The following is a 25,375-nucleotide window of genomic DNA, read 5'->3' as shown; positions in this document are numbered from 1 at the left end:
AAAACCACTATTTCGAAAACAGTGATCCTTTTAGTAGGAGGTTTTCCTACCATAACTGAAAAGTTGGCGCCTTAAGGCACTTGGAAGAAGTTTTTTAGTTTTAGAACGGAATAGAAGTTAAAACTCTTCATAAAATTAAGATTATTTTCTACATAAATAAAAATTTGTATAAAAAAATTAAAGTAAGAGAACTACACAAAGAGGGTTTACTAAAATTAGCCTTTTAAAAAATGTTTTTAAAATGTTTTATTTTTTCCTTTCATAGCATCTTTTTATTTAAATAAGTAACATTTAAGAGATTTTATTTTTGTGAACGTCTTTAATACCAATTTTGTCACAAAGGCTTTCTTGGGCGCCACAACAGAAATAAATACATAACATTATTTTTCTAGCTGAACTAACAGTAATACTTTCTTTTGCATTAGAAACAAACAAAAATTGTGCCATTTAAGTCATTATTTATAGTATTTATAATTTTTTGTATAATATATTTCGTTATGAAAGATTAACTTTACAATCAAATAGTCCTTACTAACCGTATTTTATTTTTCTAATTGATAATAAATAAAAACCTTTTAAACCCAATTTTATATGGTTGTTTAACTTTTATTTATAAATTATATATTACAACAATTATCCTTATTTTTTATAAAATTTATTTATATTTTTTTGTATTCTTGTAGTCACACAAAACATAAACTTTTTATTAGTGCTAAATATTTTGCAAACTTTTTTTGCATTAATTTTTTAATCACATTAAATATTTTCCAAAATCATACAATTTTTTAAATTTTATTATTAAGGTTCGCATTTATACAAAAGTAGACTGCAATTTTTTTTCTTAATTTTCCTTGGGTTACGAATTCTAAAGCAGTTTTAATAAATAACAATACAAAACAGATACAATAGCGATTTACTAAATCTAATAAGAATAAGACTGAGGTATAATGATAATTACTGGTTCTGAATATTACCTCATATTTTTGGAAGCACAAGGTACTTAGTATTTTCTTATATAACTTTTTTTTTTTGGAAGACCAAGATTTTTTCTACAATCAACTTATATTTTTGACTAAGTATTAAATTACAAACAACTAGTCTTATTAACTAAGATCAGCCCACTTGCTCTTAATGTATTCTTAATTTTTTTTATTTTTTGGAAGACATGTTTTTGCTTATTAATTTATTAATTATGGCAGTCTAAAATAGTAAATGTTTAAAAATATCATTGCCTTTAACGTACTTTTCTTTTTTTCTGAATGCTAATTAATTTTATTTTTCTTTTCTCTTAGAACCTACTTTAAATTTGAGAGCCTAGTTTTATTATTTATTTGGAAGACATTATTTTTTGTTTCGTATTTAGTTTCTTATTTGGAAGACTTCAATTTCATTTTATTATCAACTAAATTTAAATTCTTAAATAACAAACATATTAACTGATATTTTCTTGGATAAACTTAATATAAAATTAATGAAACAAGCTTACTTAAAATGGAAGACCAATCTGGAAAGCTTTGACCATAGCTGATCCTGAATCATACACGCCAATCACGCCAAAAAGGAAGCCAAGGAATATGATGAAACAATCATAAGCAAGCGTGGTCCATGCTAATTGGTCGCCTTTCAGTTTCAAATGAAAATAGCACGGCCAAATAAATGACAACATGGTTCCTGTTAAAGAGCCTATAAAGCCCATCAAAATGGCAAAATGTGGGATAGATATGGCCATTAGGACAGTGGCTAACACCAACGCTACCCTAAATGCCAAACCCCAGACTTTCAATTGTCCATCCAGGTGCCAAATTGTAGGAAATGGATTTTGGACAAAAAAAGATTTCTCAATCAATTCACAAGCAGCGTAATAAGGCAGCGGATAACTTAATACAGCTTTCACAACTAAAAACAAATTTACCATCGCTTTGAAACTTGGACTATGCAAATTGTTAGTGATCACCTGCTGGGTGTCATTTTGAAATGTAAGAAAACAGACATAACCAAACAAAGATTTAAAAGCGGCTGCAGCTATATGCGACCAGTCGAGCATCCAATTAAACTTAGATCTATCCACCAGATTACCTTCTAGTGTAGGAAGAAATATCTGCGAAGTATAGGAAAAAACAATTACACCAAGACTAATTGGGAAATTTTCAAAATCCAATTGCCACTTTACTTTTCCCCACCCCCAATAGGGCAGCTCTGTCAGACAGTAAGCAAATATGACAAAGTTGATAATTAAATGAGACATGGTACACCAAAAAGAAAGAGTCGAAACGCTGTGCAATGATTTTAGAAAACTAAGCGGTACCAAGAAAATACCAGTCAACATCATCCAAGATCTTGTATCGATTGGACCGTCGGGAAAGGTTCCGGCCATCAAATCACCGCACACCACTACGTACAAGATGCAAGTCATCAATAGTTCGATTAGTTGAGCTGTATTTACTGCTCGGGCACCCCAGACCGGGCCGAATGCCACTGCAGCAATTGCTACGTACGAATCGCGGACTCTAGTTCTATTGCCTGATTCATCTACCTCGTACAGACATTCCACCAGTATTTTGCCAGTGTAACAACAAATATGGGCAATGCCGATCATGGCCACAATAGCCCAGTAGCCTCCTCTCAGCACGGCGAACGGCAAGCTCACGATGAACATTCCCTGCAGTAAACATAATTTTCACTTTAAACATCTACAATAAATAGATAATATGTCTTGAAATATTGGCGGCGAAAAATAAAATTGGGAACAAGTTAGAAAATGATCAAGAAAATTTACAATTATATATATATCATGGAAGTTAAAATATAAATGTAGGTTAATAACCAAAATTTTTTTTAAAGATAAAAATTTATTCAATAATTAAAAACTTCTCTTCACCCAGGTTGTGACTTCTGAGTTTTTACAGATCAAGATAAAGTTGTCTAAAACTTCATCAGATTTTAAGGCAATTCCCAAAGTTGTAATTAGCCAGTTTTATTAAAGTCGGAATTTTGACTATATACACAGTTTCGCTGTCTTTACTCAGCACTGTGGACAAACCAAATTTTTAATATATTTATTTCCTTCAAAATGTGGTTGGGTCCACGGTGCTGGCTAATATAATTGATTTTCAATTTATCAACGATATCTAGTTTCCTTATCTTAAACCAAGAATGGAATATTTTGATTGTAATTATAAGCACGAGTAAAAAATTTCTCCTAAATGACATTTTTAAGTTTAAATAAAAGTAACAATTTTACTTCGTTTGAGCAATATGTTTAAACTAGCCATAGGGAAGGAGTTGGTTCTATTATTCACTTGCACTTGGACATTATGTATTATGCCTATTTCTTTGTTTTAAAACTTTTTTTTTTAGGAGAAATTCATTTGGGTGGGATACTGGCAGAGCTAAGAAAGCTCGGTTTCTTTAACTATTGTATTATATAGGGATACAAGTAAACATGTGTTATAAAAACTTGTCATTTTATCTCTGTAGATCATAAAACTTACAATGTACCTCTAATTTTGCCAATAGAACAGAAAATCCAGTCTCTTTCTTTTTCTTCAGTATTTTGTAAATATTTTTTTTTTCTGAAAAAGTGCTTGTTTGAATTTTTTTGCAACAAGTGGAAAACTGATGTCGTAGTGGTAATGTAACATTGAGTCAGAGGTCATTGCAAAATTAAAGAAGAATAAATGTAAAGGTAGACATGTTTGACAAAGAGGCCACCGATAGTAGAGATATGAAAGATTTTACATTAACGCCTATAGATTTAAAGAAAAAATAAAAGAGGCAGGAGCAAAAGTGCAGACAAAATCTTATTGCTAAACTGCAATAAAGGTAATTTCCATTAAACAGTAAAACAGAATTACCAACAAAGAGACCATGGTTTAAGGATGCCATTGACCTCAGAATTAAAAGTAGGTTGAGATTAATAATGCCGGTTTTTGGAGGATATCTGCATAGAATTGGTGAGCGTTTTTTTTTGCCTTTGAAAAAGAATGTAATGAAGAGAAAGATTTCAAGTATGTAGTGATATGTCCACGGTATTATGGACAGTAGGTTACGCTTTTCATATTTCCCACCAACAAATTAATTAGCACATCAATTTATTCTGCATTTATTAATTGCTGTACAGCCAACCAACCAAACAAATACAAGAATTGTTGAATGTACGTTTGGTGAGTGTGATAATAAGCTATATTTTGCTTGTACGTTCGTTAAACATAAGTTTTAATGCAAATCACCTATCTCCATAGAACCTTTGTGAATCGTAAGTATTTGGGATCTCAGAACTGGGCAATTGCGAATAGCAAGATCTCTAAAGAAATTATATTCACTTCCCTCAATGGGGTTCCTAAAATTCTAACTTAAATGTATCTTAGTTGAATTTTTAATTAATTTAATTAATCATTAATGAATATATATATATATATATAACAAGAAATTTAGATTGTATTAACGCCGAAAAATCAAAGAATGAAATTGAATCAAATGTTCAAAAATGAGAAACAGATTCCTACTTGAATGGCATTCGTTACATTCCAGGCAGCCTGCCACTCATTGATCTTGTGACGAGATTTTCCTTCCGCGCCTCCAAATGAATCTCCATCTTCTGACCATGAGTCTCCGCAGCCTGGGCTGCCTTGAGTTCCTAAAATACCCCAAAAAAATAAAACCTCAATGTATTTTGGAATTCAGTACTGAGTTCATAAAAAAATAAAACCATATGTTTTATACAATGAAGATGAACTGCAGAAGTTGGAAACGCTTTTACTATAAAAATAAGCAGTAAAATGATGTCTAAAAATTAGTAAATGTATTGTTAATGAAAGCTTCAATATATAAAACAATCTGGAAAGACACTACCAACGGAAAGCAAGAAAGGTTATCCACTATATTTAAACAATATTTTTTATCCAAATAATAGAGCTTGATAGAGCTCAATAGATTTGACTACTATATTTTTAAACAAAAAGACATATCCACCATAATCGGCCATTTCATGACTGCTTCTACGTATATTGCCACCTTCCTGGACATCCACACCTCTCATCTTCTGCAACAATTCCCAACACTGACCAGGTTCTGGTATCCATGACCGGAGTGTCTCTCTGGCTACGTTCACTGTGGCCGCTAGACCAGGCAGCCGAAACGGGCCAAACTGAGCCATTCTAAAAGCAGTAGTGGAAATTAAATTTCAATGAAATAAAAATATCGTAATTAGAATCGTTATCAGAATAAAAATAATACCATGTACACGTAAATTTTAATTTAACAATATTAACAGTAACAGAAAAAGACATGCAAAGCTTACCAAACATTAATTAATTAAAAATAAACCAAAATTGTGTTTATGCTATCAAGAAAGAGGCAATATTAATGAAGTATCTTCTCAGAATTCAAGGTAAGGACAGCGCCGGCAAAACCCTGAAGGATTCAAAACTAAGCAGAGGTCGGCAGATTTAATTAACTAGCTAAAGAGTTAAACAGTCGGAACTTTCTGGATTTATCGAGAAGAGGGAAATGAGAAAACTGATAAAAACCAAAAATGGTGGTAGCTCATTATTTTATTATTATTATTATTATTATTTATTTATTTATTTTTGAGAAACAGAAATTTTTGCCGGTAGTCTCGAAGTAATACGATGACAGGATTATAAATTAAGAGTCATTAGAAGAATTTCAGAAGCCCTACTTTAGCGTAATATCTTGTCGACAAGTCAGGAGAATTATTAAAGGTAGATTAGAACATATCTCCTTCAAGGCTGAAGAACTTTTTTTCAGGGGAGTGGTGGGGATATAATAAAATCCTTAAATCTCCTTGTCATTGCGGCTTCCACATCCCAAACGGACATCCTTCGCAGGAGTGAAAGCAATCCGTCTTAGAAATCTACGAATTTTATAATTTTTAGTTACAATTCAACAGCATCGCAAACCATTTTGTACTACAATATTGTAATTTTTTAAAAAGATACTAATGTCCTAAATATTATTATAAATTAATCTCTATAAAATAGTTTGCAGAAAAATACAATCCACTAGAAACATTTGCACTCTTACATTTTGGTAATAATTTACTTGATAAAGTTTTTTTAAAATAAGCTATGGCATAAAACGTTTTATGCTATATAATTATAAGATTGGTTAGAGAAAAACTCGTCAAATGTACTATCTCAAGTAAAAAATTCATATACATAGGTATTATATTCTTGTTTATAACAAAGGTATTTTTCTAGTCTCCTCTTGACTTCATTTCAAATTAAATTCATAAAATAAATTAATAAATTGCTTTCTCACCTAATTTAATTGATTTTTGAAGTCTGGATCTCAGTCCACATCTGTACGGGGTGAAATGATTAAGGCGAATATATCAGGGGCTCTTATTACCACATTCTTCTAAACAATTAATCTGGAAATTGCTCTTTCTTTTCTAGCACAGGATTCTTTATTTCTATAAATATCGCAGATGTAAATACTTTTTCTACCAAATACCCAACTTTCAATGACTTGCCCGGAACCCCCCAGCTAGGGGTGGCCGATGCTAGACAAACTGAAATTACGAGGGGGGAATAACTACACTCACCACGAAATTTGGAGGGGGCGTGCCTGCCGACTTCATGAATTGATCGAAGCGATCGTCGCGCTTCTCGTGGGTGATTCAACCTTTTTTTGCAACAATTATTGTAAGTGAGCGAACAAGAAGTTTTTTACGAACTCAGTTTTTGTACAAAATTATCAAGAGGATTTATAGAATTTTTTATCTTCAATTGTCTTTTAAATATCATGATTTAAAATTAAATTAGCCACTTTTGATCAAGAGGCCATATTAAATTGTTGAAAGCATTACTCAAGAATTAAAGCGTTTGTCTACTGTAACAACTAATTTATAATCTAATTAAGGAATAGTACTTAATATTCTAACGTTGAGACAATTACAAAAAAACTAATTTTGTATTCCCATAGCGGTTTCAGAAAAGTATTGATCTAGAAGAAAAATAAAACTAAAGAATTAAAAAAAGAACTCATATAAACAAAATCTTGACTCAGGCTTATGTAAAATGTAGCAATTCAAAGAACTGAATGATACCGGCGGGGTCCAAGTTATAGTTCAGATTGTTTATAGCACTACAGCTGCGTCACCACTGAACGCAGGTAATATGAATAAACTTTATTTATTAATGGAAGTCAATTTCTACCTCCACAGTGCCCATCAAATTGAACTCGGATAAGTTAATCCCTGAAGTAGTTCTTTGTTTAAGGGATGAAATCATAACAATGCCCAGCGTTGTAGAATCCAAAAATAATTTCAAAAATAAGACTTACTTTATATTTATTTCCAACCCTGAAGATAGGGACACAGACGAGAGATCTTAACCGCTCATTCTGTTTTCTTTGTTTTCCGTCGATGTTCTAAAACCTTATAAAGGCATTTACTCTTCTAAATCTCTCCGGCAAACTCTATACTCTCCAACCTTGCCGTCTCGCCCTTTCCTTTTTATAAAGTACAAAACTTCTCTAGAAATCTTCATTATCTGAAATGTAATTGTAAACTGGATCAAGCACATATCATAAACAGAAAAGATATACAAACCAATATAACTGCAGTTTAGATCCATTATAATTTCTTCAAAATATAAATATAATTGCCTTTGAGTATATTGTAAAGTGCTGAAATTCAAAGATGAAAAGAAAATTAGTTCAAAAGTGAAACTTGTGCATTTATTGTCAATGAAAACCTGGTTAGGCCGGGAAGTTCACAAAATCTTATTAAGACCGTTGAAGGTTTTGGTTGCATAATTGTGTGCGTTTAGGGGGTGTGAAGTGTCCATCTTCTGCATCCACCAGCATGTAGAAGCATGCAGTAATCCACAGAAGCATGTAGTAATGCCTAGAGGTTTTCCTCTACCTCCTTAAAATATATATTACACGTTTTCACAAATTAATACAATCTCGTGGTTAACGAAACACTTACAAGCAATCGAATTTAACTAATTAGTAAATCACCGTGTTAAAGGTTACATATGGCCTGACTGTTTTGCAGACCACATGTGCTTGCGAAAGATAAGGAATACGAGTTCTCATCGAACATTGAAAAAGGCATGTTATAAAGAAGGACTGAGAAAATGGCAGTGAGGACTAGCGAAAAATAAAAAGAGAAAGGTTCGGAAATAACCAGGAAAGTCAAGTTCTTTAAGTATCTGGGAATTGCATTGGAAAAGAGTGAAGCTGCTTAGAGCAAAAAATTGGGGAACAAAAATTGTATATCCAACGCTGTGGATTACAGCTCTTTCCAAATAAAATAAGGATAGAAATTTAGTTCCATCTTCGATTTTTTTTTTTTTTACGACACTGAAATCTGCTGAAACACTCGCAGATAATAAAAAAGAAAGCTAAAAGATGTAGTAATGACGTAGTTCTCTGAGAAAAGCCAAGTTAGACAAAATGGGGAGTAAAACTCTAAAGACCTGATCGACGTGAGAAAAGAAGGTTGGAAGGCAAAAGTTGTGTTAAATGGATGCATCTTTTCGATGGTCGCAGGAGAAGAGGTTAGTCTTCTCCACAAAATGGTGATGGCAAACCGTGGTCTAAAGCAAAGCACGCAACCGGAGTGCCATTTTTTAGGTGAAAGGTATGGTGTTATTTTTCGAAAGGAAATTAAACAAAAAAGATAGTTTTGGTTTTCGACCGTTGTTAATTGATGATTTTGGGGAATATTGAGGTGCAGTCAATAAATTCATTTAAAAAAAAATGTCTTTCTTCATACAACGTTTCGGTAAATATATTACCTTCTTCAGGATATTTTATTGATGATGTAGCTTAAAATATCATAAACAAAAAAATATTTTCGTTACCACGAAACGGAAATGACAGAGCTTGGCATGGCTTTTATTCCTCATCTCTTTTCGAGTAAAATACCTGACCGACTTTATAAACGTTGATAAGAAGGATGTGTCCTCACTGGGAACCTAAATGGGAGAGTGTGTGTGTGAGAGAGGAAGTGGTCATTCCAAGTGCTGGCTCGCCCCTTCCTAAGGCTTAGTTAGAAACTGGATTTGAATTAGCTTCTTTCCAATTAGTATGAGAGAGTCTAATTCGGAAAAGCTTGGAAAGCAGTGGAGGAGAAGAGTTTGGTGGCGTAGCGAGTGGTTCTTCCTTCTTCCAACTCATCTTGGAGAGATTAGTTCTTATCTGGTAAAAACACCTTTTCGAGATAAATACGTGACCGATTTTATAAATGTAAGGCATTGTGAAATGGGGCTGTATTGGCTTCATATGTGATTGATTCCCAACTGCCACCTTCTTCCTGGAGTATCCTTGAAGATCCTAAACAGGTACTATTTGTGGTTAAAATTCATCAATTTCGCTCGTATTATAATATTATAATACTTTATTTAAAAAACAAACAAAACGATGGAGGAAATTTCGAAGCACGGATGCAACATTTTGCTTTGTTAGAACAGAACAGAATTCTATGACAACAAAAATTAGAGTATTAGTTCACAGTTAAAATATGACCCTAAATTTTTGAAAATGCTTGTTCTATAATAAACTAAAACCTTCTTGTATGTCAGACAGAATTAAATATTGAATTTGGTATGCCAAGAAATGGTAAAAGACTGAAGAACACTACTGTAAAGACTGGCAATTGAATGTACAGAAAGTGATGGACTTACCCAGAGAACTTCCTCCGTCAGAGGAGGGTGATGAAATCCATTTTGTTTTAAACAGTTTTGAAATTGAAAAAAATACTTAGATTTCATTGTTTCATAGAACATTTGTGTAGAGCATAAAGACAATTATATTTCTTGCAGTTTGATCGCCAGATGGTGTAAAAAAGTTGGCAATTTATGCAAATAAAAAGAATCTCAAATGAACTAAACATTTTATTGGTTGAATTTTTAAATTTTAATTTTATAAAATTTTTGTCTATTTTAAAATTTGAAAGCAGTTATGTGAAACAGTTAATTTAAATTTTTGCATTTTCCAGAAAAAAAGTTAAAAATTTAACATGTTGAAGGACTAAATTGTGCTTCATTTTTAAGAAAAATCAAAATCAATTATAATATAGTATGTATGACATAAATATTTCGAGCATGAAATCATATGGGGATTTTAATGCTCGCTGATCTGATATATTCACCCTCGTCAGATAAAATACGATCGCTTTTTCGGAAGCACTGGTATTTATTTCTCCTGGTTTTAAAATATTATAGTATTAAAATCAAAGGTTCGTCTTATTTGAATTTTATATCATTAGATGCCCATTATTTTTGGAATAATCTGATTAGCTATCGAATTAACTGCTCACTGTTTCAGCATCTGATGGAATTGTTCAGTTACCCAGATAACTACCAATTCAAACACCCTTTGGAACACACATGGACATTGTGGTACTTAGACTCCAACCGAACAAAAAATTGGGAGGATTGCCTAATGGAAGTCGGATCGTTCGGAACAGTAGAAGACTTTTGGTGGTATGCCTACTCTAATTCAAAAACGATGAACAATACTCTACACTTTAGGAATTCATTTAGGATTAATTTCTAAAATGTTTTGATTTCAAATGAATTCTTTATGGAGTTTGTTTTCATTTTATCTTATAAATATAATAGTTATGAATGTAACCTTCCATTAAAAGTTATATATTTCGAGACTTGTAACTTTTATGAATGTTATACCTTCCTCCCTCCAATCCCACGCTTAGATTTGTAAATCAATGTAAGTTTAAATAACTAATATTGCCTTAAAAATTGTATTTCAGAAAATAAGAGGGCAAGCTGCTGTTTAAAAATTAAATTTTGAATAATGTTCAGTGGATATACAATATTTTAAATGTATATATTGTAAGGAACAAAATAACAGCTGGAAAATTTAGTTTCTAAATTTGGAATTCTCACTATTAAGATTGTTCAAGATAATCTAGGTTCAAAGAGAATCTTTCACAAATTAGTCATTTTCATAAGCCATTTTTTTTTCTTGCTAGAAAGATTGCCAGAAATTAATCTAAAATCAATATATTGTTATTACTCGCTTAATTATTTCAGTTTGTTCCACCACATAAAACGTGCGAGCGAGTTAAAACCCGGCTGTGATTATTCTCTTTTTAAAAAGGGCATAACTCCAATGTGGGAAGATAAGGCAAATAAAGACGGAGGAAGATGGATAATAAATTTAGAGAAGAGAATTACTCATGCCAAGCTGGACCATTATTGGTTGGAGATAGTAAGTCAAATTTTTTTTGTGTTACGCCAATTACGAAATAATTTAAATTTTTTCCTGATAAAAAACCATTCTTGAAAAAATGAATTTAATTCCTACCAGATTGCTTGACCATCGTTTTCGATGTTATTAAGCTTAACCACTTGGAATACGTATAACTCACTTAACGAACTAAATCTTACAACATTAACCGTTTATCAATGATAAACAAGTACGTCAAAGCCAAATGCAAAATTATTACCTTCCTGCTTCCTATGGTTTGTTCATAAGGCTTAACTTAATTTCATATTTATATTGAGGGATTATATTTTAAGTTAAATTTAATTCGTATTGTATTTTGTTAAGGCAAAAGTAGTTTACTTCTTGATTACGAAGCAAAAATTTTCTTCCCACCTTAAGTAGACTATTTCGAACTTTCGAATCTGTTATTTTTCAAAAAAAGGCAATTCATTTTTTTTATTCTCTTCCTAATTACAAGTGTCGTCTCGTCAAATTTCAAGCTCTTCACTTTTCAAGTTTTGAAACAGGATTTCAAATGGATGTCTTATTTCTGTTTAATTAAGTAAATTTAATTTTTTTTAAAAGTTCTTGTGACTAGGACATAAGGTTTATTATTTCAGTATGACTGAGATACTTACATTAATAAGTACTCGAATCTTAGTTAAAGAATTAAGAATTTCTGTTATTCGCAGTTCGAAAAATATATCTTTTTTCCGCTATTAGGCTATGTGTCTCATTGGTGAATGTTTTCATGGGCTCAACGACAAGATTAATGGGGCGACCATCAATATAAGAAGTAAGCTGAACAAGATAGGACTGTGGACCAATACTGAAGACCGATCTACAGTTGTAAGAATTGGGTGAGATAGATGATACAGTTTTACTTTTTTAGTATTATTATAAGGCTGACATCGATATTCAGTTGGTAGAGTAGTTATTACAAGATACCTACCACTTAATTAACCCATAAGCAAGCTTTACGAAAGAATAATTGTGAGTGGCGAAAGGATCAACACCTTCTAAAAAAATTAACTGCTTGCGACCAAGGGATAGATTAACCTTTTCATGTTTTTTGTTTGTTCCGAAGTTTAGTGTTACCAAAAAACTAGACTACATAACAAAAAAATTGAATCTAAAAAAATATGGCAACATTCTTTTGGCAACTTCTATTCTTTCAGAAATATATTTTGCGTTAGGAGTTGAAGTAGCTAAGAGTCTACAAAATATCTCAAAAATAAAAAACAAATTATTGCTTCCCTACCAAGGTCCATTTAATTAGAATTGCGAATTTTATGAAGCAATTTTTTTTAAGTGATTTATATATTGCACAAAGGATATGTAAAGGACTATCACTTTTATTTAAATCTTTTTTGAGGAAAAAGGGCTAAAGTCTCGGGGCCTCCTAATAAATGCCACGTTGAAACGGAGAAGTCAGAGCGTGTTAACTGAAGACCTGATTTGGGCTTCATAATTAATAAGCCAATTGGTTGCTTAGTGTGCCAAATTGCTGAGGCTAGAAGGTGTAAACTCAGTTTTTACGAGGGCCAGGGTTTTACTCACGGTTTTTCGCGATATGATTGCCTTTGGTTTCAAGGTATCAAAGATCTCATATCGCTACCCAGCGATTGCAACTCAGACAAATAGAATGAAAGAGGCCATTATCTCCTCTTCCTGACATATATCTGCCCAGGGGTTTAGTTAACGCTAGCAGAAAAGATAAGCTACCAGACTACTTAGTTTCTACCTGGTTTAAAATCTCCATGGTACTGGTTTACACAACGTTGACATTATTCTCTTATTATGTTTGATCCCTGAAATTGTGTTCTATCTGTCGTGCTCTCTCCAAAGATGTTCGCTCGGTGTTCTTGATAATACTCACGGTGGGTTCTAGTTTAATGAGTAGAGTAGCTCCCATTCGATGATGGCCGGCAACTTCACTTACCTTGATGGCAGGATCTCTCAGCTCCCATTCATTTGTGGTCTTGCTGCAGGAGTGTCCCCACCAGAAGGAGTCCTCATGCACTCCCAATCAAGGTTTGAGAAAAATGTAGTAGCTACGTCTTCAGTACAGCCTGGATATCCGAAAAAAGAGAATTTTTTTATTATTTAAGCGTTTCCTTCCTCCAGACAGGTCGTAATGATAACGTTTGCGATAAGGAGTATCGTAGCTTTGCAAGAAGTCATTGGTGAGTATCTCTGGACTTAAACCATCGAATCTATTTCCAGGTCATTTTTGCTGTAAGAACTGAATGTAGTATATACAGTCAGAGTACCATTCAGTTAGTTTAAAATCCCTGGTTTGTCTTCAGATAAAGAAGGAATAATTAGTCCCACAGCCAATAAGAATAGGTTGCATTTTTATTAACATCTTGTTAATTTCCTAAAAAAATAAATTTGTTTTAAAGTATGTTGAATTCTTTTAGAATGAAGGTGAAAGAGCTGATGGGTATTGCCCCTTCACAAGTGATCCATTTTCAAATTCACAAGGACTGCCAGGGAAAGAAACCGACCGAACAATTGAACAAGCTGAACACGTATTATGTTTGAGTGAAAGTATTTTTGTTTTCTCCTTCGCTCTCGTTAATAGAATAGAATGAACTGTTTTAACAATTGAATTACCCTTGCTGACTTTTAGGAGAGAGATATAAGAGAGAGTTTTTATGTCTGTTAACTTTCTTATAGTATTATCTGACATTATGTCTACATTGGGCATCCGGGTTTAAAAACCGACGATGTGGTTTATAGTGGCATTGGGTGGCGCAATACGATGGCTGTTTTGTTGTTATGTGTTCTTGAGGCGGGCGTTTAGTCATGAGTTCTGAAACAGGTAGAAGAGAAAGAGAAGTCACGAGAACAACTAATGTGCAAGCGTCTTCACTTGTGAATGCAAGAATGGACTGCCAAAATTTAAATAGACAATAGATAATTATTAATACAGTGACAGACGCCCGCATATTAAATTTCCAACAATAATTGTTTTAATAAATGATTGTTTAGGGTCAAATTTGTTTTGTGTGAATAAATGGATTTTGTGTATCTTGTTGTACTTTTATTTTAAATGTGCATTTTTATCAACTGCATTTTATTGATATATATATATATATATAATCAGAAGTTGTAGAGCTCTTTGTTTAGTAAAACTAGACTTAGAAAAAAAATTAGAGCAGTTAGTCATAAAAGACGTATCCAATCTATTTATTTATATATATTTATATAAGTGTTCACACCTTATTTCAATGCAAAATGAATATGTATCACTTTAAAAAAAGTTTAAAAATAATGAGGGAAAAAGACTTTAATATAATAAATAACCACATAGATAAGAGTAGTAAATATACCCTCGCGGAAGAAATATACATATTAGAAAAACCACTTTTAGCAACTTGTAGAATTAAGGTACAAACAAAACATTATGTAATATATTGTTTAAAATTGCATAATAAGAATCAAAAATAAGATATAAATTAGAAAAAGAAAATAGTTCTCTTGGAATGTGCTAATCAGTTAATAATTTTTTTCGAGTATTAGACAAGAGTATTATCAACCTACTATTCCTCTTGGTTCGCGGAATTCATACTTTGTGGGTATAAATTTAAGGAAACCTATCATATTTGGAAAATCCTCTTTTATTAAATAATTTATAAATCCTTCGGATGAGATTTGGAGGTTATCGCCATCGAATTACAACAGAACGGGCTGAATTGTAAAAATGAAGTCCCATAGGTTGTTTATAAGTAGATTATATTCAGCCTTGTGTTCCATTTTGGTCAAGTTGAAGGAGCAGAGAACATTAAATTTGGTTGTTTCAGTTCATTACATGAAATTCAAGTATATCGTTCAGCTCTGCAAACATTGTTTAATGATTAGTCTGAAAAAGCCACAATAGATCCATAGGGGTCGCGGTGGCGCAGGCCTTGAGGCCACCCTAATTTAATCTAATCTAGTCTGAAAAAGAAATGTACATGTACGTCATGTATTAATGTAGTAATGTTTTTACTATCTAGATTTAGATAGTAAATTTACGAATTTAGCTCTTCCTTATTTTACCTCGAATTCAAATTTTATTACAAAACTTTTTTTTTGCTTTAAATTGCTCAGATTTGACTACTGATATCAACTTCTATGTAAGGAATGTTCAAATTAGAGTTTTAAATATTTTCTCATGTTACACAAACATTAACGAAAACCAGTTTAAATAATGAAGTATAAAGTTTCTATTTCTACTTGCTCCAAAATTTTTAAAGGAATCTGAGATAAGAAAAGTTATTCCCATTGGACTTTTCTTCTACGTTCTGATCGCACAACATGAGATTTTCTCTTCACTGTCAGCCTCTTTAAGCTCACAGTTCGGCAATAAACTCGTTGTCTGTAAAGAGAGTACACTATCCCAAGGCCGTCATATCACTTAAAAAGGTTAAACAGATTTAAATAATAACAAAATAGATCACAAAACTGCAGAACTTCACATTTTCAGACACTAAGTTGGGAGTTCATGTGGCTATTAACAGAACAAACGCCACTTTGGTACTTCTCCTCCATTCAACCCTCAAAACAGATTCTGTTGAAAGAGAAGAAAAAAAGGAAATCAGAATCGTTACTTAAATCAATACTACAATTGCTGTACATATATACATATATGCTTCATTTATTTTTTATAACAATTTTTTTTTTTTTATATTTTTTGATGTACTTTTGTATACAAATTTAAAATAAAAACAATACAATTTTGTTTGTTAAAATGAGAAAAGCGGCATGAAATACACTTTTTTATTTATTTTATAATTTACAAATAAATAATTTTGTCGAAACACTTCTTTTCAACAATTAGCTTATTACGCAAAATATGTGCCGCGGCGTTAGATATGAAACATTATTTACAATCACAATATACATTCGTGTATATACATATTTTTTTTAATTTTTGTTTTCTTATATATTTTTTTTTTTACTTTGTGTTAAAAGAAAAAAGGTAACATTTCTCGAAAAAATGTACACATGAATAGTAAAGTAAATAAAAAAAGAAAAAAAATTAATGAAAAGAATAAAGAAAACCACAAAATGTTTGAGAATAAAAAATAATCTCATACTTTACAATTAATACTTTGAAAGAGGTTTTCTTTTATAAAATGAGAAATTTTTTTTGTTTTTGTTTTTAAGATTCCATTTTTGTTCAGTCAACTTTCATTGTCTCATTAGGTTTTCAATCTCAGTTAAGAAATTAAAACAAAAAATTCTGCAAAAATTAAAAAAGGTTACAAAAAGTTCCTAAGTAAAAAAAATAAATAAAAAATCAGCACACACTAGCACCTGATTTCCACAAATACTCAAATTATCCTGCTGCAATAATAGCGCTCTCATTCATCTTAACATCAAACTAACGAACTTCTACTATCTTAGTTGTTGAACATTAGTTGCTCCATTAAGCTGCTGTTGTTGGCCTCTCTTACTGTTGAAAAGTCTTTTGAATCCTGTTTGATTTCTGTACTGCTTAGTCTGTTGCATCCTCGGTTCTTGAGTTGGCTGCACAGAACCAGCTCCACCAGTTGTTGGCACAGGTGAAGGTGCAGTCCTAATATTTCCTTGTGTTTGCTGTGGAGCCATCACAGAATTGATATCGTTGTTGTGATTATCTAAATTTAAAAAGTAAAAAAAAAAAATCATTATGTATGTAGGTTTACTTCTTGTCAATGAATAAATTCATGTATGTTAGTTTCTTTCAAGCAAAACAAATATGGATTAAATAGGGTTTGAATCTAAGCTTTAAAAATACTCATAGTGCTCTAGGCGAGAGAAGTCTACTGACTAGCTCTTCAAGTCATACTAGCAACTAATTTTTTCGTTCTAACGGCATCGGGCTAGCTTCCCGATGATCAACGAATAAACACTGATTTGATCAATAACTTGCGGGAAACTTTTTCCACAGCACACAAGTAAGAACTGACACAAGGACCATCAAGATAATTTCATTAGATACTCCTAGTAAACCCTTAATGGACATGAACTCTTTTTAGGTTCTTGACGACTCTGTAGGATCTTAGCTGAACACAAACAACCCTTTATTTGACACGCCTTCTTTACATAATAACACATAATTCAATACGGCTTTCAAAGGTAGTTGATGTGTGCAACTACAAAGGATGTAACAAGTCGTGAGTTTTTTCTTTGGTCTCATTCTAATTCAGTAACTTAGCATTCAATTCTTATTGCACATGTAGCCAAGAACTTCTCCCCAATATGAAATACGTTTTATCAAACAATTCAATAATTTTTCTTAATTACTGATAAATTTTTCCAATAACATATATACATGTATTATTTTGTCATACTAATTAGTTAATTACTAATAAATACTAAAGTGAATGGGAGGTCAATTTAAACTGCGAAATATTTCAAGATAAACTTAAAGCATAGATTAATAAAATAACAGACACTGTGCTTGTATAAATGAAAAAAATGCTTATTCACATATACAAACAAACTGGCCTTAAGAAAGAAAGGAATGAATATTTTTTTAAAGATACTATCAAACGAATAATTAAATTAAACTATAATCATACAAGATTACTGTGAATTTTACAAATATTACAATGCATACCTAATGTTTATTAACATTTGTGTTGGCAAATGTATTGAAATTAAATAATTCCCCACTGTACTGCTTTTATAATCCAGTTATTTAAAAAAAATGCAACAATTTTTCTATATTTTTTCTTAAAAGATGCCTATTCTTCTTTCTTATCTCTGCAAAAATGTTTACGATTTCATTAGGAATATATTTTAGTTAGACAAACCTAAGCATTTTCTTCCCCTTAGTTTCCAAAAGATCTATGTAGATAAAAGATCAGGATGAGCAGGTAATGAGTTGGTTTGTAATATGTAAAAAACTACAATTACGATTTTCTAAATGAAAATAATATTTAGAATACAAAATTTTCACGACGCATGTAGAAAGCAGAAACGATTTTGAGTCAGCCCAGAAAAAAAAGTTCCCAAATACAGCACCATGATCTTGACTTTTACAGAGGCTTGGAAAAATGGACACCAGTGGAATTTCCGAGGGGCAAAACAATTTCTGAATAAAGGAGTATGAGCCAAGTTTCGGGATTATCCAATGTTTAATAACTCGAATCTTAGCAAAGCAAAGCTCACCTTTCAAAGAAAGAAAATTGCTGTCTCAAATAAAAACCAGATCATCAATAAAAATAGGGTACTAATTCCAGAGGCAGTAGCTTCTCAGACAGTCAGACTGTTCTACATTATTAATCCTGTTGTTATTCTAGCTAATTTAGACCTGTTTGTGCTGAGAATTTTGAAAAAAGTTTTTTTTCTTTCAATCCCTACGCAAGTCTCATAGGATACTTAATTGTAAAAAAGAGAAAACAGGAGTGTTTGTATCATCTTTGGGACATAGATTAAACATGTGAACTCTGTCACAATAAAGTAATCTAAAAACAATAATCCACAGTCAACTAGTAACTGGTACGACTAGAAATTCTTTTATTTTTAAATATGCCCGAACAAAAATATTTGTATTTAATAATTTTTTAAAAAGTAATATAACTGTTATTGAAGAAGTGAACTAGCATGGGAATATTAATTGAAGAACAATTCCAGAAATTATCTCATATAACAGCTAAAAGTAAGCCAAGTTGTTTTATAATTATGGTTCTCGAAAAGCTAAAAGAAATTTGTTTTTTGAGGGAAGTTTCTAGAATGGAATACCTGCTATTTAAATTTGAGCCGATGGAAGGGGACATATCCCAGAGTGCCCCACAACCGTAAATTCAGCTTTTGTGGAGTTCTTATATTATGTCTCAATGTGTTGCAAATGCTAGATTATGAGACCTCTGGTACTTAGCAACCAAAGAAGATAATGTGTGAAAAACAACTGAAAAATGTTTCATGCCAAAGCTATGTATTACAGTGCATTTGATCTGCCAGTTTTAGGTTTAGACTATCGAAACTGTAGTCTTTCATCAAGTTGAACGTTTCATAGCAGTTTAGTCAGTCAAAGACAAAAAAAAAAAAAAAAAAAATATTTTTTAATATATTTTCATGTCAATATTAACAATAGATAACAATATTATGACTTTTGATGGAGTTCAATCGACTAAAGAAAGAAAGAGATTTACAAGTAACGAAAGCTGCAAGCTAGTACATATCCCAGGATCTATCTATAGACTCGCTGGTATACCGAAAGAAGAAACGGAAACGATAATTTTTCTAAATAAAAAAGTAGCCGACACCAATTATTTCTAGTATGCAACTCCAACCGCAAGGCTACCAATAAAGATGACACTACAATTCATCGTGATCCTAGCGTTCTATCAGAACAACCTAAATAACCCAAATAACCTAAAAGCGGACTCACTAGTTTTCTGCTGCGACTGCTGATGAGATGTCCGCCAAGACGGAGTATTCCCAATTCCCGCACTATTATTACAGGTTGTCGAACTAGTGACAGTTGATGCCGTGGTGCAGACGGAATGCTGCTGGGTAATTTGTACTGATGCGGGTTGCGTAGATTTCACCACAGTAGGAGACAGTGCAGAATGACCAGCAACCATTGTTGGCAGGCCATTTTCTTTGTTCATCCCATTCATAGTTTCATTTGTTTCCCCTTCCTGAAATAAAATTTTAAAAATTAATATTTCTTTAATTTAAAAAATATAAATATATATCAATATATTAAGCTGATTCACGCACAGAATCTGATTCTCCAAATGACGATACAGAAACTTCACTACTAGATGGGGAAACCGATTCATTCTTGGACATATATGTGTGCCTGATCCACTGTCTATAGGAAATTACTTTGTCCGTCACTCGAATTATTCTACCAAGTATGCTGAAACAAAAAAACTAACTGGCATCAGTTTACTGAGTCAACCTTCATCCATACCTCATGAAGGAAAGTTGGTTGATGCGCAATCAAAAAGATATTTACACAATTTTCATTTTGTATTTTTGGATAGCCGTGGCTTTGAAATAACAATCATAATGGTAGCAGATGACAAAAAAAAGAAGGTGTCATTCAATCTAATTTACTTTCCCTAATTTGACTCTCATAATGAATTCAATTAACAAGGATAAAAACTTCGGAAAATAACGATAATCATTACAGATTTTTTAATGGTTAACCGTTCATTTTAAGGTAAAGAGGGGCAATATTATATAATGTTACTGGAGAAGAGTACTTTGCTTGTTATAAAATAACCTGAAAGTAAACAATGGTTGCTATGGTAACACTAAAAAATAGCAAATAAACCGATACTTTCAAATTTAAATATCCCATCTACTTAAAATAAACCTTAGATTATACTACATAAAACTGGAAATAATTCGGTACTTAATATTAATGCCAATTATCTAAATTGCAATAAATATGAACTTACAGACTACAATGGTTGCATTAATTTGTATTTCTTGGTTGTTTTAATTAATATAATAATATAAAAACCTATTTTCTTATTAATTTCTATAAGAGTTAATTAACCGAGTTATCCAAACTAGATTTGTGTAAAATAAAAAATAAAAAACATGGCAATATGATTGTAAACATATCAATACGCATGGGCAAGAAATCACCCTCATCAGTGTGAAAAGTTTATGCCGCTAAGAACTTACAGCACACGTAAACTACTAAAAATGGACGTCGCAAACATGCTTCTATTTTAGTTTTTTTATTTCTAATCTCAATACTTACCTATCAACGTTTGGGTTGACTACTGTCTGATTGAGCGGATTAACAGATTGAGTTAAAGAAATGTATGCATATTCAAACGCCTGTCTGACTTGCAGGGCACCATAAGAACCTCGCCCGATATCGTTGCCAGGCGTAAGTGGATCTTCTATGCACAAAACCGACGGTCGATGCCCATCCTTCATTTCTTTTTGCATCTTAAGAATAAACAAAAACAGAGTAATTTTTGAACGAGTAGATTTAATTACTTAAACAATTTCTAACTTTACAATAAATAAAATTTTTGTCTCGTTCTATAAATATTTATTTTTGTAATTTAAACAATCACAATTTAAATTTACAATGTAATTTAAATCATACTACAAAAAGAAAGAAAAGTTTTTTTTTAATTATTACTAATCATAAATATTAAGATATACTGATTTTCATCGTCCCTGTAAAATGTTAACAAAATTTACTGACCTCTTGCTTGGAAATGTAAGTGCCTCCATTTTTTATCCTAATAGCGGTCTTAATGTAGTTGAACTTTCTACCATACAACTCAAAAAATTCTATTAATAATACACCAAGATTGCAATCAGGATGAAGGACATCTGCCCTTGGATGCAACTGTAATTAATTAATTTAGAAAATTCAACATTAAAAAAGAGAGGCTATGAGGCGATAATTTTATAATGCCCAATTAAAAGAAAATCATTGAAGCTATTTTCAAGCAAATCACGAAAAAACAAGGACACAATAAAAATAAAATGATTTTCAATTCCAGTTGATGGATTTTTCCTTTTACTTTGTGATAGTTGAAACTTTGCTTTAACATCGGTAATTATCTTAACATTTCAAGGGTAAATTCAGGCTTGAAGAGGAATTCTTGGCTATTGGGCAAAAAACGGTTCCTGGCGAAATTAGTCTAGTCTCTAAGCATCTATATCTCTGGATGAGCTCCAAACGGTCCCTAAAGTTTGGCGCTTGCAGCATGGAGCCGGACGAGAAAGGAGTCCAAGTTCTCGTTTTCCTTGGCACTAGCTCCTGATTACATCTCAAATGATTTCTCATCCTCATTTCATTGAGATCTAAGTGCGCAGCTTCTTCCCTAGTAAAGATATAGCCATAGATCTTGACTCTACATAAGACGAGCTCGGTATATAGTCAGCAGTAAGAAATCCAGTTGGACTCCAACTGGGATAATAATGAAAAGTTGTTATGTCATTAAAGTATCTTTCTCATGCACCTCAGTACTCACTATTCTTCTGTGTGGAAGTGTGTTCGTGTATATGTGAGAGAGATATTTTTTAGAAATTTTTCTGAATACAGGGCAAACTAACAACTATTCAGAAACCATATCAAAAAATTAAAAAAATCTATCAAACCAACTAAGAAAATCTGTAATATTAAGAATAGATATGATTAACAGCAATCATCTTGTACATGTGATTCATCCAACAATGAGATATAAGCAATAGAATAAATATATGGAAAGAATACCTGAAGAAAGCTGACAGTCATTAAAATGAGGCTATAAGAGGAAATACCACCATGGAACACTTCATTTAAGTCTCTTTGAAGAAGAAACTGTTTTAATACTAGTACTAATTTTCCCAAAGCAGAAAATTTTGCTTTAAAATCCTTGATTAATTCGGCAGAGCGAACGCCATTATTCATATTAAAACTGATATCTACCTTCACTTTAGATTGCTTATCAGTTAACTTGACTATGGGTACCTACAAAAATTGTAATATAGGTTTACAAACAGCAATATCCTCAATTCTAAATTAATAAAGTAATATCATGAATTAGTATTGGTACTTACAGTGGCTTTATCAAGCACTTTAATGCTGTCCTTATCACAAATACCTTTAACTAGTAGAGCGTCTTCTAATGTTCTTAAAGGGAGATTCACCCAGTCTCCAATTACAACTAGGTCTATATCACTGTCAACAAAAGTAAAAAAAATCCTTTTTTTCCCAAACAAAAATCTTCTACAAATAATACAAATATGTTTTTCAAGTTATATTGTAATTATTAATGACATCTGCACTTTTTTGTTTTTAACTGGCAGAGAATAATATAATCATAATTTTTAAATGTCCTTTAAATATCTCTCGATTATGTTTCCACAACCTTGATCAGTATTTCACTAGTTCAATATAACTTCGAAAATGGAGTCTTATTTATGCTTATTTTTGCTCACAAACTGTAAATTTCTTTACTTTGTTTTTACATGTATAACAAAAGGTTTGTTTTGGTCCTTAAGTGGTTCATTTTTTCAGTCAAAATTCCAGAATCAAGGTTTTCAGTTACTTCAAAGTAAAAAGAGTGTGCACGCTTCTAGACTTTGCAAAAGACACGAAGTGACTTTTTCCAATTAAAGCCGCGTCAAAATCGGAGGCGCCTTTTTCAGTTCACAACTGACCTTAGAACAGGGTTCTTATTACACTGCCTATCATCGGGCAGTAAGCTGCAAGAGACTCCTAGGAAGAAAAATCTTAAGGGTGGCAGCTAAATTCAAACCCGGAATCTCCACTTGGGAATCAAGAAATGGCTTATTTTTATAATGTTCTACTTCACTATTGTATATTTTATCCTCCGATTCAGTTTGTTTACTGGTTCTAGAATAAAGTATCTTGACAAAGCGAAGTACAACCGCTTCCTGAACAATAGTAGGGTTTAAAATTTTAAGGGTTGGAATAATTTCTTGTTAGGGAAAAAAGACAAGTAGAATCCTCTCACTGTGTAAAGTCAGAGCCTCACCTAGGGTGACTCTGTCACTAAAAGTCAGAACGCGTCAACTACCATATTTGAGACGATATTCTTCAATATACAATATATCAGTACCAACACGAAAACTATGAAATTCTTCAAAAGTTGTAGAATGTAGAAGAGAAGTGGATAAATAAACAAAAAAATCCATCGCGACATAACAGATCTATTGCAGTTTAAAAATCAAGCAGTTTTAAAAATCAGTTTTGTAATGAAATGTAGGCACTGTGAAGAGTACAATGTTGAAATGTAATTGATTTGGTGGCGGTGAGTAATTTTGGCGTTCCCTAAACCTACGTAGTTTTCCACTCAAATAGTTTTTCTGCTTTTCTCAACTTGAATTCTTTAAACCTTAGAAATGCATTGGCATAAAATCTATCAGCTTGATGAAATACGGGTAACAACCAAAAAATAAATTGTATTCACCACATAAGGATCAAATGGTTGTTTTTGTAAGTGATATTATTTCAAATAAAGTTAGAAACTTGACCTTAAACTGAAATAAACAAATCTGAAAGGTACAGTTGAGTTCTATATTAAAATACGAAAATATTAAGACTACTATCAAGAGTCAATAAAATGAAGATAAACCTTGTTGGCAGATAAAGTCCAGTACGAAAACTTCCAAACACCTCTACTCTAGCCGCAGGCCACAGTTCTAGAACAATAGCTTCTATATTTCGTACCACTTGCTTTCTCATACTATGTTCTTCTGGAGTGGGAGACATGTACTCATAGAAATCAAGTATCTCTTGATGTAGTCTACAAAAATTAAGAAAGAGAATATTTGCAAATCAAGGTTTTATGCACAACTTATAAGAAATAATGTAATACTTTTTTCTCTTTTTTTTGCTGATCTATTACTGTTATTCCACTCCTTGTCAATTAAAACTTTATGGAAAAATAAAAATTCTGTAGATAGTTCATCGTAGTAACGTTTTGTTTACAAAATAGCTAGTACTGAAATAGGACTTTATACTCCATTTGTCGTAAATAAGTTTAATACACCGAACTGCAAAAATTCTTACCAGTAGTTAAAAACTGTTCTACAAAATACAAATTCAACGTCTTAAATAGAATCAAACACTTCATATTATATAAACGCCGTGTTTTCAAAACAGGATCGGAATAATTTTAAACCGGGAATCTCAGGTTACAAATTAAAATCTAACCTCGTAACTCTAAATGAACTAATTTTGGTGGCAATAAAATGCATTAAATGCTTATCAAATACAGAAATCTTTTGTGATTATTTTTTAAACTTGTAAGCAATGAAACATTTACTAGTTATTAGTCTTACCCAACAATCGGTCTTGGATCGTATTCTTTATTCATTGGCCTCCACGGCGTACCGCCGAATTGTCCAATAAGTACTTCATAATTCCTGTTGAGATCATAAGTTGACGCCCAGTTTGTATGCCAAAACTGTGCTGGATTAGCCTTTTCGTGATTTCTCTTCATTTCCTCACCTTCTTTTAACTTATCGTGCGGCTTCAGTCTACAGTATCTGTCCCAAAAACGCTTCCAGAGCTCCTTAGATGGTCCTTCCTGCTCCTTTTGGAACCAACCGATCTTAGGATCCATTCACAGTTAAAATTCCCATTAAAAAGAATCATATAAATACTTTTATTTTAGTTAAAATGGCAATCATGCCAAGGGTCCAGTTGACGAACAGGCACTCCTATAAAGTTCACTGCCTTCCTTTATAT

General features: G+C 32.1%; 3 protein-coding genes across 8 annotated transcripts; 1 reads left to right on the top strand and 2 right to left on the bottom strand.

Annotated features, from left to right (window-relative positions):
• Window positions 1-231: 231 nt before the first annotated feature.
• On the bottom strand, window positions 232-10,020 carry VGAT (vesicular GABA transporter). Of its 3 annotated transcripts, XM_074130304.1 has the most exons (6): window positions 9,660-10,018; window positions 7,309-7,517; window positions 6,283-6,436; window positions 4,972-5,156; window positions 4,506-4,636; window positions 232-2,659 (listed from the first exon to the last, which is right to left on the bottom strand). In XM_074130304.1, exons 4-6 carry the CDS (start codon window positions 5,153-5,155, stop codon window positions 1,487-1,489), a joined length of 1,488 nt encoding a protein of 495 aa, XP_073986405.1. In that variant the 5' UTR covers window position 5,156; window positions 6,283-6,436; window positions 7,309-7,517; window positions 9,660-10,018; the 3' UTR covers window positions 232-1,486. The 3 variants fall into 3 exon arrangements, with proteins under 3 accessions (XP_073986405.1, XP_073986407.1, XP_073986406.1); XM_074130306.1 differs by lacking the exon at window positions 6,283-6,436 and having other exon boundaries at window positions 9,660-10,020; XM_074130305.1 differs by lacking the exons at window positions 7,309-7,517; window positions 9,660-10,018 and having other exon boundaries at window positions 6,283-7,171.
• Window positions 10,021-10,055: 35 nt separating this feature from the next.
• LOC141455346 (eukaryotic translation initiation factor 4E type 1B-like) lies at window positions 10,056-14,241 on the top strand. 3 transcript variants are annotated; one of them, XM_074130313.1, is made up of 5 exons: window positions 10,056-10,213; window positions 10,303-10,460; window positions 11,031-11,208; window positions 11,929-12,065; window positions 13,611-14,241. In XM_074130313.1, the coding sequence occupies exons 2-5, from the start codon at window positions 10,309-10,311 to the stop codon at window positions 13,750-13,752; spliced, it is 609 nt and encodes a 202-aa protein (XP_073986414.1). In that variant the 5' UTR covers window positions 10,056-10,213; window positions 10,303-10,308; the 3' UTR covers window positions 13,753-14,241. The 3 variants fall into 3 exon arrangements, with proteins under 3 accessions (XP_073986414.1, XP_073986416.1, XP_073986415.1); XM_074130315.1 differs by lacking the exon at window positions 13,611-14,241 and adding an exon at window positions 13,432-13,462; XM_074130314.1 differs by having other exon boundaries at window positions 10,057-10,213; window positions 13,629-14,241.
• A 1,585-nt stretch (window positions 14,242-15,826) lies between these two features.
• Window positions 15,827-25,370, bottom strand: LOC141455341 (terminal nucleotidyltransferase 4B-like). Of its 2 annotated transcripts, XR_012459215.1 has the most exons (10): window positions 24,967-25,370; window positions 24,258-24,428; window positions 22,717-22,837; window positions 22,391-22,627; window positions 21,371-21,517; window positions 20,912-21,105; window positions 19,912-20,053; window positions 19,577-19,829; window positions 17,801-17,946; window positions 16,653-16,835 (listed from the first exon to the last, which is right to left on the bottom strand). XR_012459215.1 is itself a non-coding variant. In XM_074130297.1 (9 exons), the coding sequence occupies exons 1-9, from the start codon at window positions 25,248-25,250 to the stop codon at window positions 16,594-16,596; spliced, it is 1,791 nt and encodes a 596-aa protein (XP_073986398.1). In that variant the 5' UTR covers window positions 25,251-25,369; the 3' UTR covers window positions 15,827-16,593. The 2 variants fall into 2 exon arrangements, 1 of the variants encoding a protein (XP_073986398.1); XM_074130297.1 differs by lacking the exon at window positions 17,801-17,946 and having other exon boundaries at window positions 15,827-16,835; window positions 24,967-25,369.
• Between the last annotated feature and the right edge of the window lie 5 nt (window positions 25,371-25,375).

The sequence above is a fragment of the Rhodnius prolixus genome, unplaced genomic scaffold (genome assembly GCF_049639745.1).
Source record: "Rhodnius prolixus isolate KJV_2025 unplaced genomic scaffold, Rpr scaffold_4, whole genome shotgun sequence".
Taxonomy (NCBI): domain Eukaryota; kingdom Metazoa; phylum Arthropoda; class Insecta; order Hemiptera; family Reduviidae; genus Rhodnius; species Rhodnius prolixus.
This window is presented reverse-complemented; position numbering and strand designations above follow the sequence as displayed.